Source organism: Elaeis guineensis, chromosome 10 (genome assembly GCF_000442705.2).
Source record: "Elaeis guineensis isolate ETL-2024a chromosome 10, EG11, whole genome shotgun sequence".
NCBI classification, from domain to species: Eukaryota; Viridiplantae; Streptophyta; class Magnoliopsida; order Arecales; family Arecaceae; genus Elaeis; species Elaeis guineensis.
The window spans coordinates 14588858-14605367 of record NC_026002.2 but is presented as its reverse complement, the minus strand read 5'-3'; the positions used below and the strand labels follow the sequence as shown (position 1 = coordinate 14605367).

General features: G+C 36.9%; 1 protein-coding gene across 1 annotated transcript in view; it reads right to left on the bottom strand.

The window, feature by feature from the left end:
• The window catches only part of LOC105053077 (protein SEMI-ROLLED LEAF 2), a 31000-nt gene extending 14919 nt beyond the window's left edge, over positions 1-16081 (bottom strand). Inside the window, 7 exon segments of the mRNA XM_073244386.1 lie at positions 728-775; positions 2722-2850; positions 2982-3096; positions 8304-8419; positions 9261-9335; positions 15175-15362; positions 15943-16081. Coding sequence (XP_073100487.1) covers positions 728-775; positions 2722-2850; positions 2982-3096; positions 8304-8419; positions 9261-9335; positions 15175-15309 — 618 coding nt within the window. The 5' untranslated portion in view covers positions 15310-15362; positions 15943-16081.
• Between the last annotated feature and the right edge of the window lie 429 nt (positions 16082-16510).

Genomic DNA, 16510 nt, shown 5'->3' with positions numbered 1-16510 from the left:
CTAGTCAATAGCTGTTCGACAAGATAATTTACTGATCCCCGCTTTTTGGAAGTAATACAAAACTTTTACTGGGTAAAACATGGACATAGAAAAGTAAAACATTTCTAATGTATATTGTAGCATCATTCGATGTAACTTGTTTCAATTTCACCTCATAACTCAAGTTTATCAAAGCCCTCAACAAAGTCTGCAACATTCATCAACATAATCAAAACCACCTCTTTAGTTTTAATCTCAATTAGTATAGCTCTCAAGCTTTCTAGTTTCCTGTGTTATTCCTAGTTTTACTCCATAGTCATCTCAAAATGTTGATCCCAGCTGTCCATGATGCCTACATATGAACATCAGAATGGCCATCTGCACAATGGTTTCTTGCACAAGTGCAGCACAGTCTTTCTCATTTTCCTTCATCTCAAATTGCTTAAAAATTCCTTTCTCAGAAAATATTAAATTATTCTTCAGAACATTTTCACATAAAGATGTGTTTCATTTGCTAGATGGTCTGTACATGCAAGAAATTCAGAGCTCCTAGGTAGATTATCAGGTTAATTGAAACTTAATTGTAATAGAAGTAATTTTCTAAAGTTAGGATCTATTTCTTAGTTGTGGTAATTACTTATGACTGCACCATATCAATAAGCCTTATAGAAAGAACCAAAAAAGAAAATTGCAAAATTAACGCTTCAATTAATTTGAAATGCTAAAATTGCAACATAAGCAAGCTTACATTGTCAAATTCTGCAGAGATGTGGGAGTATTCACCCATAAACCAAACCTGTGAATAATAATGAAGGCAAACATATGCATCAATAATAGATCATGCATAAATAAAAGGAAAAAAGTGGTCCACGAATATGCATACTAATTGAGTGTAATATGTAATCAAAATTGTGCAAATAAGGAATCCACTAAATGCAAGGTGATGATTCAAATTAATTTCAATTTCGAACATTAAACTTTCATTGTCTCCCAAGAAAGACCATATTTTAATAACAAATTGAAAAAAAAAAAAATCAAGAGATAGAAATGTATTTTAACTTATTATTCCACATTAATGATGTCTATTGACTTATTTGCAAATGATATATTGTTAAGTGATTGAAAAAAGAATAAGATTAAATGCTAGATTAATGGATGGAAGAAAGCCTTAAATCATAAGGGCTCAAGAATCAGCAGAACTAAAATGGAGTACATGAAATGCACCTTTAGTAAAACTGACAATTGAAAATGATAAGAATCAGATATAGGCAGATTTTCAACTCTAACCATTCGTTATCCAAATGATGAGATATAGGCAGATTTCTCATGTTTGAAACAGGTCTTAAGTCTCGATTTAGTGAGAAACATCACATCATGGTTTATAAGAATAGGTTGAACCTTTCAATAGCACAAATATTTGCAATGGCTCAGGCAGAATTTACATCATTCTCAGGGTTGAAAATCCACTCATTTGAGGAATAATGGCACCAAGCCAGACATCAAGGATTGCTCAACTAATATCCAAGACCTATAATGAAGCAAAACAATGTCCAGTCCATGTTTCTAAGTGATGCAAATAAAGACATAATGATGGGACTGAAGAGACAACGCATGATTAAAGGGTGAGATGAGGAGAATTTTGCAGCATCTTAAGCTGATAACATGAACTGATACTTGTTTAAGGTTGCATTATTCAAGAACAAAACAGATTACAGCTTGCTGTCAAGCATCTGTCTAGAAAAGAAATTGTAGCTGGAGAAAGAATTAAGTGTAACACAGGAATCATGAAGTGTTCATCTTGGGCCGAGTAATCAAAATATAAAGGAGAATGGAAGTTATACATCTTATTCAGCTGCGTTTGTTGGCTTTGTTGTTTAGAATATCTGGAAGGACCAGAGAAAATTCACAGGAGTTCAAGCATGCCATTTTTACTAGCTGAAACTAATTGCAAATAGCAAGAGTTCCAATACTCCTATCCCTGGCAGCCTTAACCTCCTGGAGGTGAGTTAGTAACAATCAGGTTTGACGTGGTAACCACACAACAGGTGCTGCAAGGACCAAGGAGAATGATGATTTGATTTTGAGTTCTCCAACCATTGCAATAATCCAATAATATGGAGGATAGTGTAGTCTCTGATTGATGGCTTCCTTATTGTAGATGTACTAATATTCCTATCAATACTGTGGAAAATGATCCAAGCAAACTTCAAGATATCCTCTCTACCAAGTATATGGTACAACAAAACTTATTTTCTAATGCTCACGGCTCTTTCCCTGCTCCTGTTTCTACAATACTATGATGTTGCACTATAGACATTTGTATTTTTAAAACCATTTATTTGCTAAGCTGACATTTTTATTTGCTATTTAGATCTCTTCTTCCAGTAGCAAAATATCAGCTAATGCTCGAAGTCAACGTCCTCGGTCACTTTTTGCATGTTACAATAATAGAACGTAGACAAGGTAAAAACACCATAATGCTGTTGCCCAAAGCAAAAAATAGGATTTCAACACATACTAAAGATACTCATATTTTCAATACAAGACTTGTAGCTTATCTTATCAATAAAGAGGCAATATAAATGATTTTCAACAGAAATGAAGTCCCATAAAGCACAGTAATTAATTTTTATTTCAATGTCTGATGAATCAACAGAGCACTGTGCATAATCCTTATATTTACAGCAATATTCTGATGAATCAACAAAGTGCCATCTACTAAACACATGAGAGAAAACTAACCATAGAAGAAAGGGCTCGCAGGCCCGCTGCACGCAGATTGTGTGCCCTCTCATCCTCCCCCATTTCTTGAGCCAGATAGCAGAGCTTTGGTATAATGCCTTCCAAATTGAACATGTAAGTACCGTCCCTCTGAAATATAGTGATAGCAATGCATATACAGTGAGTTTCTTGTAAGGAATGAGCTTCTAGCTTGACTAGATTATCAATTGTCAGATTAGAGCGTTTGTCATATTTTCTTGTTCCCAAACAAATATACCAACCTGACTATTTACAAAGTCAAAAAAGGTATGGGATCCTATAATTCGCATTTCATCCTGCCTTGTTTGATCCAAGAGAGTGCATATAATGGTCAATAAGCTGCTAGCGAACAGTGGCCTGCAAAAAGTTCAGTTTACCGGTCATCATTCAATTTTAAAGGATTGCTATTAATTTCATGAAAATAGAATACAGAAGTTTCTGGTTTTCTGCTTTAAAATATCAGTATAAAAAGATAATTATGACTGCTATAGGGAGAGGAGGAAATGAATTGTGCAGCTTAAAATTACATATCAAAGAAAAAAAAAGAGGACAATAAGCAGACCCAAAAATCAAAATCAACTGTAGAACACGATCCAGCTTCACAGACGAGAACTAAATGCATGCAAATTGAGGAAAGAACAGGAAAGGTCAAATACAACCATGGAAGAGCTCTTCCATGCATTAAATGAGTGCCAGTGGTGACCAATCATCCAAACAATCAGAAAGGCCAAACTTATAATTCTCTATTAACATCGAAGTTAGAAATCTATTAGAAAAGACATGGAAGCAGATATGAAGTGCTTATTTAGTTATTTATGGCCATCTGCATATCACATCAAAGGGCATCTAGTTTGAAGCCAAGTTTAATTTTCTGCATGTTTCCTAGTTAAAAGATAATGCTAGGAAATAAAGTGCTAAGTATGCTCTCCAACTACTTTATTTTATTCCCAATTTTAGCTCTACAACTCTCAAAACGAGTTGGTGATATACCAGGAAAAGTAATGCTTTGTTCCATGTGAACATAGAAATAACTTTGGCTATATCATAATTCAACAGATCCCCTTTGAGAATAATTGTTACATCTTCTTTTCCTTTAGATGATAAATGAGCACCACTAAGGAGAAATAAGATGATAAATGAGCACCACTAAGGAGAAATAAGCTTGCTGGATACAACCCTTTAAGGCATCCACTGAAAAAATAAAAAATAAAATGATTCCATTTTATAATGTGCCAGGCAGCTTAGATGGCATACATCCGAATGACATGTAATGAGACTTCCAAGAGAAGATGCTCTTATTGCTAAATCAAAAAATTCTGGAAATATAAGCAAACTCTTACCGGCAGCTTCCTTCTAATAAAATTAGAAACAAACTAGTTAGGATGAAGAACATGAATAAAATTAATGAATTGTTTTAATGAAGGCGACCCCATAAATGTCAAGGTTTCCAAATTCTGCCAGAACAGGACAGTACAAATGGTACCCTACAGCTGGTTTCCAGCACCAGCACACAGTGTGTTGGTATGGCATGCAGTCTTGTACCATGTATTGGTAGCTGGAACCATAACATTCAGGCAAAAAACAAGTACAAGGTCTGATGCCGGTATTTGAAACCTTGATAATTATTTAGGAAAACATATACTCTATAGAGAGAACTTCTTGGCTTTTAGCTTAAGAAGAAGACTCTCCTAAGAGGTTATTTCTAAGAAACATGTTCGCTCAAAGTAGCATCTCCATAATACCTATTCTTATACTCTTTTTCTTTCATATTTTGTTATAGTTTTTGGATTATGCACCTATCATATTGTAGCACTTCTGAGAAAAGGACAAGTATCAATCTGAGCTAGTAAGAATTATTAATGGTCATTCTTTGACCAGCCCATCTTTTATTTGAATGCATAAAATCATTGGCCAACTCAAATGAATAGCTGCAAAAGATATTATCCATTCATCTTGATGTGATGGTATTTCTTGCATTATTAACTCAGAAGATCCCACCAATTGTGCTTGATAAGTTAAACCTTAGAACTTCAAAAGGGACTGAGTGTGACATTTGGTGTCTCCATTGGTGACATGTTATTTAGGCTCCCATATACACATCGCCAAAGTGGGTCATGAAACATGAAAGGTCCATGTTCCTCTTAAATTCCTAATCCTAAAGTCAACAATGCACCCTCAATGTATTTTAACTCAATTACAATCATCAACATTTCTTGAATCTCCTCCATTAATCAATATTGTTGTCTATGTTCATATCATCTCTATGAGTTGAATTGTAGGCTTCTCCAATGCCTTCTCAAGACAGAAACAAATATACAAGCAAGCTACAATCTTGTAAGAGGACAAAGGTAGGAAGAAAAAGGAAGAAGGACGAGAGAAATGGATGTGGAAGGGAGACAAGTTTTCTATAAAACAATCAATTTTCACTGGATACTTAATAAGTTAATATTCAATTACAATATCATGTGAAAGACAATAGATAAAAATCAGGAAATCATATCAAAATAAAAATAGTTGTAATTACTTATCAACTCCTCAATCTAGCCGATTATTAAGTATAAGCTACTAAAACACTTCAAAATCATCCAAATTAATTGATTAATTTAATAATACAACGTACAATCAGTCTTTTAACAAAATGTTATCGCACCTAAACTTCATGTGTTCTTCATGTACTGTAATAACATGAGACTCCAACTTTTTGGTTATGAAGTGGAACTAAGTGCAGCAAACATTTTTTAACAATTTTAATCACTTCAAAAAATTGCATCATATGCGTCCATCTTAGAATTTCTGCATCTTCATTCTATTCTAGTCCACACTTTTAAGCCAAAAAAAGGAAAAGGGTATATATTTAAGAAAATCACAGAAACAAATTAATACAAAATCCGTAACAAATCTTGCACGAGTAAAGACAAATATGAGGGATGGTGCTAAAAAAAGAGATCATCAGCATATCATCCCAACCTTTTCCCATCATGGGGTCAGTTGTAGAAGAGCACAACTTTAAGTTAAGAAGACTCCATGGAAGGAGTCAGTAGATTTTATGGACATCCTTCTATGACTGGTTGTGAATTCCAATCCAAGAAGGGAAATCTAGCTTGTCCATCAAACACTTTAAACTCATGGAGCTAACCCTATAAAATTTGCTGGATTTGCAAATAGTCTAAGTGATGGAGTAAGATGATACATTTTGACATGGAAAGTGAATATTCATCTCAAGGACACAGATAAGCCAACGAAACAAACCCAATGCACTCTCATAGAATATATTATTTCTAATTTTTTTAGAAGAGATACTTTAGCATAATTTTCTGTAAAAGACATGCACAAATTTTTCCCTATAATCAAGCCTCTGTCTAATATTAATAAAGTCCCAAAAGTTTATCTTTATATTAGCAATGTCAAATATCAATAGATTTGCATCCATTCTCAATCAGAGAAGAAATTGCCACTACAGTAAAAGGCTGCAAGTCAACTTTTATATGTATTTCTCCTTAAAAATATGTACCACAAATTCGAACTTCCACATGAGACTCCTTGACACAATAATGAAGACAAAATAAAGAGCTTAACTATTCACTGTTGGTTGAATTACAGGCTCCAAGGGAAAATGCCATGGTTGTAAAATTTGGCTAAGCAACATTTAGCTTTAGGCCTATACTTCAGGACTTTAGGTCATCATAACTGAGCAGATTAGACCATTTCCAGTTGCCATTATGAGCAATTTCATTTTAAGAATATATATATGAAGAGGTAGCATACCTCCTCAGTTTTCTGTCTTTCCTTGTGTTTTCATTTTCTGTCTCTCTCTCTCTCTTAATCTTTCGTTGTAAAGCAAAACAAATTCATTATAGACTCTATTATCATGATTAACAACCATTTTTTGAGAAGTTAAGCAGATCTTTAAGCTTTAGTTTGATGAGGGAACTAGGTTAGAAGTTTAAATTAGCAAAATTATGCCCTTTTACCATCTTTGTATGGCATCTGCACTAAATGCATCATAATTATACATTCTTTCATGAGCATGGAAGATGTACACATCCTTATAAGTATCTCAATGACAATCCCATTTAAGGGATATTGTAAAGTGGAAATTTTATGGCTAAAATATAGGGGCCATCCCATTAGGTATATGGCACTTTGCTAGAAGATAATTTAAAATAAAAAATAAAATAAAACTTTAATTATCAATCTGAGGGGAACAAAAGGGCTTTCTTGATAGTTAGTATTCTTTTCAGAAACTATGGCTAAGCTTCAAGTAGCATTAACCCACGGATATATCTCTAGATGGATGAAAGTCATTATCAAAGGGTCATATTACTAAATTAAGCATATGAATACGGCATTGAATTACAATGACTAAAGCAAGATTTTAAGTGCCATCACATGCCAGTCCATGCTAGTTTGCATGTATCATGCCAAGCACAATACAGGGTTAGCATGATACCCACTCAATCATTTCTTTTAATTTTTAAATTTTAAAAAATATTTTTAGAAAATGGTCTTATTTAATATTTTCCGTTTCAGCATAGCACTTGCAGGTCAGTGACTTGCACTCACACTAGCAACAATACTTGAAACCTTGGGCCAAAGGTCTATCTAAGTTTGATAAGATCAATTATATGATTCAGAATGTAAGCATTAATGTATACACATAATATGTTTAAATTTTAAAACAAAGATTAAGGACCCAGTCTGTTCTTTTCCATCCTGGTGGTACTGTATTGGACCAAGAGAGGCTGTCCTAAAACATTCGGGACCCCAGGTCTCTGTAGAGAGATGGACCAAGACCTTCATGTCCCAAGACCTGGGATGGTCTAGCATCACGACACACCAGTTTTTAAATCTACATTTGCTGTTTACTTTTTCTGTTAGTTCTTGCTTTCAATGGATGTTTATGACTGATCTAGCCATCCTAATATATACAACCCGGCTGCAGACTGGGTTATGCCCCAATATCAAGGTTTAAAGTTTAAACACTTAATTTTATTTGCTGACGATTGATGCCAATACGAACCACATGAATATGAAGAGAAAACAATATGTAAACTGATATGCAATGGCTAAGTTTAAAATAAGGTGGGAACTCAAGCACTTTTGAATTTTATTAGTCTAACCAATTTTGAGAGTTCTGGTAGTGATTATTAAATGTTATATGCTTGTGATTACCAGTCAAATGCTGCAGAACAGCTTAATTTGTAATTACAAACTCCCTCTAGACTCATATACTAAAAAGCCTCTTTATTCACCTTCACCTAAGGACCTAAATTTACAACAGTGAAGAACATATCAAGTCCGCGACCCTTTCTGCCCTTTTCCCTTTGATCTTTTTTGTTATCTGCATGAATGGAATTAGCTCCTTCAGCATTCTGTTATTTATCTTGCTGATTTCTTTTTAAAAAAATGAAGCTAGTACTTTACCAGTAATAAAAAACTGTAGCCAAAACATCATCAGCAAACAAGATGAGATAATGCTAATTATGGAAAAAGAGCAGATGGTGGTGAACAACTTATGAAACCAAACTAGCAAAGCAGTTGATTCATCAGAAGTAACAACTCACATTTGCTCCTTACAAGAAATTAATAATTTACGGTAGATGCACATGACAACTTTTACTGAGCCGAAGTGCTCGATTCTCAATTCCTTGTAGCACCGTTGTTCCAAATAATTTGTAATCTGCTAAAATTATACAGATATTAAATGTAACACTGGATAAGTTTGAAGAAATGAAATAATGTAGTCATATGTGCGGCGCGGCACACACACACAAAAAAAAAAAAAGAGTTACAAAATTAAGAAAGGGGACAAGTTAGAAATTAAACTTGCAAACATGGCCCCTCTCAATATAATGATCTTTTACCTGCATGAAATCTGTATACAGAAAATAAAGAGTACAAAAGTATGATAAATATACAATAATTACAATCCCTTTAATATCAATTTAGTTATCCACATTAATCATTTCGGGCCACTTTTGTTGTTGCTATCAAGAAACCAATTCAAACTACAAAATACAAATAAAATTATTTTACAAAATCACCAAACCATCATAAGAATTGTAAATGACTAGGCTAACAAAACTTTGACATCTTCCATTTGCAGAGTCCCAAATGTCCCAAAATTTAATTAACGAAATCTAATATATTTCCTTGTTTGACATGATTACTGCATCAAGTGAAGCCAACTGTGAGGTGAAACTGACTGAAGGAATGAACTTCAAATAATAGAAGAAAAAAAAAACTTCAAGGAATTTGTTGACATATAAGGAAGGTAACAAATCCTAAGAAACATATAAATCTTCCACCCTTTTGTCAATGCTGTTTAAATGATTCAGAAAGAAACTTCAAGAGGTTTAGCCCAAACAAATGAAAATCTACAATTTGAGCCTTTTAAAGCAACAAGTAGAATCAAATGACCTCAATAAAAGGAAAAGACCATACAATTTGTTGCATACTATATAACAATGAGAGTACAGCCTCTTTTTCATATTTGGGCAGAGAGAAAGAAGGATAACTACCTTTGGGATGCGCAATGGATTTTTAGAAGCATATTCACATAGTTTGCCTATCTTGCGATCATTTGGTTCTTCATCCTGCAAGAAAATGATGTACAATCGAACAAATTATTTTGGTAAATACATTTATACAGAATTCTCTATATTACTCACCACATGAGCAATCATGCAACTAAAAAGTAAAATAATTTATGTTTCTGTTAATCATTCAACTGAAATTTTTAACAAAAACAATGAGAAGCCTCTCCTTGTCAGTAAGAAATGTCTTCTATAAGTTCAAAATCATGATGTTTAGTCTCTGACATTGACATAAGTACAAGATAATCGAGCTTAATAGATGGCTAATGGCAAATATTACACGATACAACACAGAGTGCTGAGATTGACAAATTAGGATGCAGTTAATGAGTAAATCTAGAAACAAAAGGGCCAAACAGGCAAAAAACAACCTAGTGAGTCAACAAGCATGCAGAAATGGAACAAATATCAGAAATATTACCTACACTTATGGCAGTAGTCCAAGAGTTCTACAAGATGGCCTTAGACCTGCCTTGGACCTTCTAAAGTAATTTGTTTGTAAATGCACTAGCTCTCACTTCAGAAAAATATGACAGTACAACCCCATGATCAGTTCTTTTAGACTGCATTTATTTGATAAATATCTACAAGCAACTCACGTAATTAACACAATTCAATGAAAATATCTGAAATGTTTTCTAGTGTGAGATGTAACAACATTTTGCATGAGGTCCTCACTTTAAGATGGCCATGCAAATTTCAACAAGACAGCCAGTTTTTTTTTTTTATAAACTTTGGAGGGGTTCATTTTTTACAATCTAAAAGATATACGATCAAAAAAGAACATGGACTAATCGAGCCAATAAAATGAACTAAAGCACCAACCTCCATCAAACAGTACATTGAAAAAATAAAAAAGCATAAAAATAGAAGATTCAGGAAGTCTAAAATAGCATGTCTATGTCATATCTATAGACATTGTGAATGTGAACATTAACTAGTCAATAATGTACCAGAACCCTAGCTCATATATTCTAGAATTCATGGCATAACAATGCAAAGCGAGCAGGCCCTATCAAGGCATCTCAATCATTGGAGAATCTTGTGACAGCCAATACACAAATTACATTAGGTTCTATATCTCACCAGGGGTATCAAATTCCTAACCCCTGCTCAACTAAATTATTGACTCCATTCCTTTTGCAACTTTAGTGCATGAAAACCAAGCTCTATTACATTTAAGTGAACTTTCTTTGTCTTTTTTCAAAGGATGGCCAGCTGGTGCTGCATATGCAGCTACACACTAGTCAGGCACCAAGTTTCCCCAATCAAGGGTTTCATCCACAAATATAGAGAGATATACAGAGAAGGGGAGGGAGAGAGGGAGGCACAGAGATCTGGCATCTGAATGGTGGCTTTCAGAGAAGATAGTTATGGTGGGTGTGGTGGAGAAGCCTGTGGAGAATGGAATCGAGAGCGCAGAGGACGATCGGCGATGATGGAGGCAAATTTAGCAAGGTTGGTGCCAAGGGAGAGGTGATTGAGGGTGAGGGACCTGTTGTTGATGTTGGATCTCAGCTACTGAATAGCATTAAAGACCTCAAGGCACAGTGAAGTGGGACTGGACAAGTTTGGACTGGGATGGTTCGAGCTTTCAAAACAAGGTAGGAGGCAAACCCGGATATATCAATCTAATCGGACCAAACCTAATGGAAATGCCCCATTTTGGATGGTATTGAATCAGTTTGCTCAAGCCAAAACGAATGCACTTATACAAAGTCCTCCCTGACCCCTTGATCCTGACCTCCCACAACTTCACGTCAATTGACCTTGATTGCCACTACAAATTACCTCAACCAAGCACCTCATCCTCCCCTCCCTCTCTCCATCCTAAACCACCCACTCTTCATGCTCAATGTCTTCCACTCCAATCCCTCAAAGATCCCCAAACCTTTCATCAAAATCACCCATTGCCCTCTATGACCTTGACAACTTCACTATTGCTGCTTCCTTCAATGTTGCCTACGTACGATCCCGCATTGGATCACCACCTATGAGTACCCCCATGCCTCTCTTCCTCCTTTCCCCTCTCACTAGGTTGGGGGTACTAGCACCTGATGGTACGATGCTACATAGGACATATCCTATATAGGTACAATACCATACCTTATCGTAACAACCTAGCAGCTAACCAGCACAAGTCACGATACTAGTACTACTAACCATGGGAGAGATGGTCTCCTAGATTGAGTAGTCCAATGATGTGAAGCTCATGATCTAGAGGTCATCACGAGATAGTCCAACATGGTAGCGATTGAAGAGAGAGGCAAGACAAACAAGGTTTTAAATCCTATGGGACGATGGCGTCTCGATTTCTCCATGAATAGGATGCTCCACTGCCCCATCCCATCACGTCCTATCAATGGTCCTGATCATGCATCCTGATAGATATCCTCCATCTCTCACCCTATTTTCTTTCTTTCTCTTGTTGTTCTTTCTTTTTTCTAACTTTCTTTCTTTCCTTTCTTTTTTCTTTTTTTTTTTTCCCTTCCTTTCTTTTTTCTTTCTTCTTCTTCTCCCCTCTATTTTTTTCATTTATCTTCTTCTTTCCTTTCATTTTTTTTCTTTTCTTCATCTTTTCTTCCTTTCCTTCTTTCCTCTTTCTTCTTTTTTTCCCGCATGGATAGGTTTCAAAGTCCCAAATCCGTCCCAGTCCTATTTTCTCACCGAAATAGAATGGGGTGATTGGACACCCCCCATCCCACCAAGACGTAAAACTTGAAGAGAAAAAAGGGGTTGATATCAAGAATGATATGGGAGGAGATAGGAATTTTATAGGAAGCGCAAGTCATTTCAAACTAAGTGAACCAAATACCTTCCAAAACAAACATTAGTCCCGTCTAGTATGGCCTAGCCTAGCTCAATTCACATCCTGCCCTATTTCGAAAGCCCAAATGATCTTGGTTCTAACCAAGGATTGCTATGTCGGTACCGAAACCTATACCGATTTCTCAACAGCACGGTCCGAATGGTACTATGTCATTTTGTGTTGGGCCCATACTGACACAGTAGAGCCAAAGGAGGACAGAGGAGAGGGACAAGGGGGGAGAGAGAGAGAGAGAGAGAGGGAGGAAGAGGGAGAGGAAGGGAGGGAGAGAGAGGGAGAGGGTTCGCTGAAGGAGGGCTGAGGAGGTGAGAGGAAGGGCTTCACACTTGGTTTCCTATTTCATTTGAAATAGGGCCCCAGGGGTCTTTTTTTTTATTTTGAAAAATTTTAAATGAAGTCGGCAAGTCCCCGATCAACCATTTGCCACCCCTATTCAGGATGCTCTTGGCAAAACTTTTGTTCGTCCATTGATGCACCCTTTAACACAGTGCCTCATTTGTCTATGTTGTTGCTAATGTGATGTTTTTTCTTAGTGGATACAAGATTGTGTAGTCAGTCTAAATGCTTTGGCTTCATTGAAGATGAATCTTACTCTTTAAATTTTTAAGCATGTTTTGTGGCCAACACTGCCTGTTAGGAAGCCAAAATCCTAAAGTAGACTAAGTTTAGAAGCCAAAGAGGCTAATTGCTACATATAAGGACGATCACACTCTTTACTTTTCAATAAGAGAATAGTTGGGATCTGGTTGCTTTTCTTCGAAAAATTTCCTTCTTAGCTGCTAGTAGGTCTACAAAAGTTATAACCTACAATTTTGGTGGTCAAGTGGAGCACTAACATGGTCAATTAATCCCTTGTATTTTCACCCCAAAATGTCATCAAGACATTATGAACTTTGCTTTGAAAATGACTGCGGTCTATGATGCCTTTTTTGCATGGTGCTTTCCCTAAGGCAAGGCCTTATTCCATTCAAACACCTTTTGCAGAAACCAAACTAGAGCTAGAATAGCTTTTCTTGTCAAACATGTCTATTCTAAAAATAGATATTTCAGGCAGACCTAAAGTAGAGTAGCACCAGGTTTTATTCCCATCTCACTCACAACCCTCAATTGTACTTTGCCCTTCAATAAAAACCCCTCCTCCCACTTTCTCAACAGATCATGGCATCATCCTCCCCCTCCCCCAATCTTGTAGCCATCTTGGAGTTGATGAGGCCTCTTGAAGCATGTTCAGCACCCATTGTCAATGACAGTAGCCATTGGCATGCCTCGATAGTTTGTGCCACCCTCTCCAAATCTCATACCCACCTTGTAGTTGACAAGGGCTCTCAATATGTTGAGGCTTCTCCCTAAGCACCCATTGCCAATGACGGCAGCAATTGGCATCACAATACTTGGTGCCTTTGATGGTAGCCTAGCCATACCTTTCACTATGTTTTTTTCACCTAATCCAACCCTCTTCTATGTTTTCCACCATCTACCATCACCCCCTCCTCCCTTACACCATCTCATGCCCCATCATGCCCTTGATCTCCATATTCCCCCCTTCAATAAAAACCCCTCCTCCCACTTCCTCAACAGATCATGGCATCACCCTCCCCCTCCCCCAATCTCGTAGCCATCTTGGAGTTGATGAGACCCCTTGAAGTGTTGAGGCTCCATATTCAGCACCCATTGCTAATGACAATAGCCATTGGCATCCCTCGATGGTTGGTGCCACCCTCTCCAAATCTCATACCCACCTTGCAATTGACAAGGGCTCTCAATATGTTGATGCTCGTTCCTAAGCACCCATTGCCAATGACAGCAGCCATTGGCATCACAATACTTGGTGCTTTGATGGTAGCCTAGCCATCCCTTTCATTATGTTTTTTTACCTAATACAGCCCTCCTCTATGTTTTCCACCATCCACCATCACCCCCTCCTCCCTTACACCATCTCATGCCCCATCATGCCCTTGATCTCCATATTCCCTAAATTCTAGTTAAGTATTTCAGAACCCTAGTTCCCATTTTTTTTGTTAATGTGATCAATAAGGGGTCTATGGTGCTTAGATGCATGCCAAAATAGGAAAGGGTAGTGGTTAAGCTAAGTAGGTTTAGGATTAGGGTTCCATGAGTGAAGGATCTATGCTAGCAAGCCTTTGTCAAGCTCTAATTAATGGAAAGGAGAATTTGATGTCGGGGTTCTATAAGTGAGAAGGGTGGATGTTGGTGAAGCATTGGTGATGTCCACTACACCATGTAAGGATCATCTAGTCATTTTTTCTTAGTGCATGTCAGCATTGCAAAAAGAATATGTTGATTGTGAAGATTGCAATAGAACAATTTCAGCATACATTGGTCATTCATTTCCACAAGGAATTTTACATTGTCAAAACTCAAATATTTCAATGTTTATGCATATTTTCTTTTTATTTTGAAAATAAATCCTTTCTTTATTTGGAAAGCAGCAATGAGTTCCACCTATCAAAATGACACTAATTATAACTCAAGGATGAATTTTAGTTTTCATTATTGTTATATTTGTGCTTGTGTATCCTAACTGTGGACATGTACTGGATTTCAAAAACAAAAAAGCTATTAATTAATTAATTCAGAATTCACTATTGATTATCCATGATAAACTGAATATTGGGTCTTATTGCAAGTTTAAACTAGAGCTTGACAATGTTATTAAACATCTTAGGAGCGGAATTTTAAAGTCTTATGGATAACAGTACAAACTATCCAGAGTTTACACCAAGTAAAATAGTAACATCTATCAATAGGAAGAGCATATCAACGTAAAAGAAATAAGCAGCATTCTTCTTTGACATAAAAAGAATTGGCATGACACCATGAAAAACCAGTGAACTTACCTGATTACCATCACTATCATTGACAGGGAGAACTAAGTGGTTCAAATTTAAAAGTTACAGGAGAAAACATCCAAGGGGGAGCTAGTTATCTGCTGGAACAACAAGTATTTAAAGAAGAAAAAGTGAAGGAAGAAGTAAATATATAAAAGCAGACCTGAGATCGAGGAAAAATGTCAGATAGAAGCTTCTTATATCGCTTCACTGGCTGTCGAGACCTAGCTCGCAGGGAAGGACAAAAGAAACATAGACTTCCACAGGCAGGCAAAACCTTCCTCGACATCACCCCCATCTTCAACACTAGGTTGCAGCACTTTAATCAGAGCTTCCAGATCTCAGGATTGCCTACATCCATTAACAAAGGACACATTTCATCTCTTCTAGTCATAAGACCAGTCAAAACAATCCAAGAAAATAATCTCCCTAACCAAAGCAAGAAAAGCTTTCATTTTAAATCTATAGGTATATTCATGGAACCAAAATAGTATAGAAGGAGCTCTGCCAGCACCATATTACATGTTACTATCAAAACTAAAATGAATTTTTAAAAGAACAACGGAAAAAAGATCAAAGTTATCTATCTATTTCAAATCACACGAACCAATACACCATAAAAGCTTAAATCAACTCATCCCAAACCCCGATGCAATGAAACTCTTCAACATTGAATCCTGGATACAATGAAAAGACCTCAATGCATTGGCCAGACAACATAAACCAACCAAAATGATCAGGAAAAACAAAGAAAGGCCCAGGCTAATGATATCCAAAACCTATCAGAACAAGGCATCAATTCATCTCTTTAACAAAAATTGTATCAATTCCACAATTACTTCAAAAGAATACCACCGATCAACAAGAATGCAAGAAGTCGATCAATAATAAAAACAAGGAAAACAAATCAAAATCTGGCAAGAGAGGATACCCTACACACGTGAAGGAATCAATAGGCAGGAAAAAAATTATGGAAGAAAACTACGCGATCGATCTAAACTGCGATAAATTGAGAGAAGGTGACAGAGAGAACCGAGCGGAGGGAGAGACTGGAAATCGCTTTCCCCTTGCGTCTCCCCCTCCTCTCTTCCCCTCCTCCTCCTCCCCCCGCGTCCCTCTCCCTTCTCTAAAGAAGCGGGCCGTGCGGAGAGAAACGAGAGAGAGAGAGAACGATGGCCGGCTATTAAACGAGAGACGAAATAAAATTCCGTTAGATATGTATGCAACAAGTAGCACCCTCACCAACCTAAGCGCATCGGCTAGAGGTGTTGAACGAGCTATTACCGTGGGGCACCCATCCCATACACACGACAATGTCCTCATGCGACGTGGCACGAGAATATTCGGCAAAATTCCCCAGAATATGTGGGCCCAGGGAACTTTTCTGTATACTGCCGTGCGCCTCGAAGCGTTGTTCATCCGGTGCGCGGGTAGTCCGAAGATCGGGGTGCAACGCCTTCCGGGAGACGACGCAATACACGCCGCGCTGATTGGCTGCC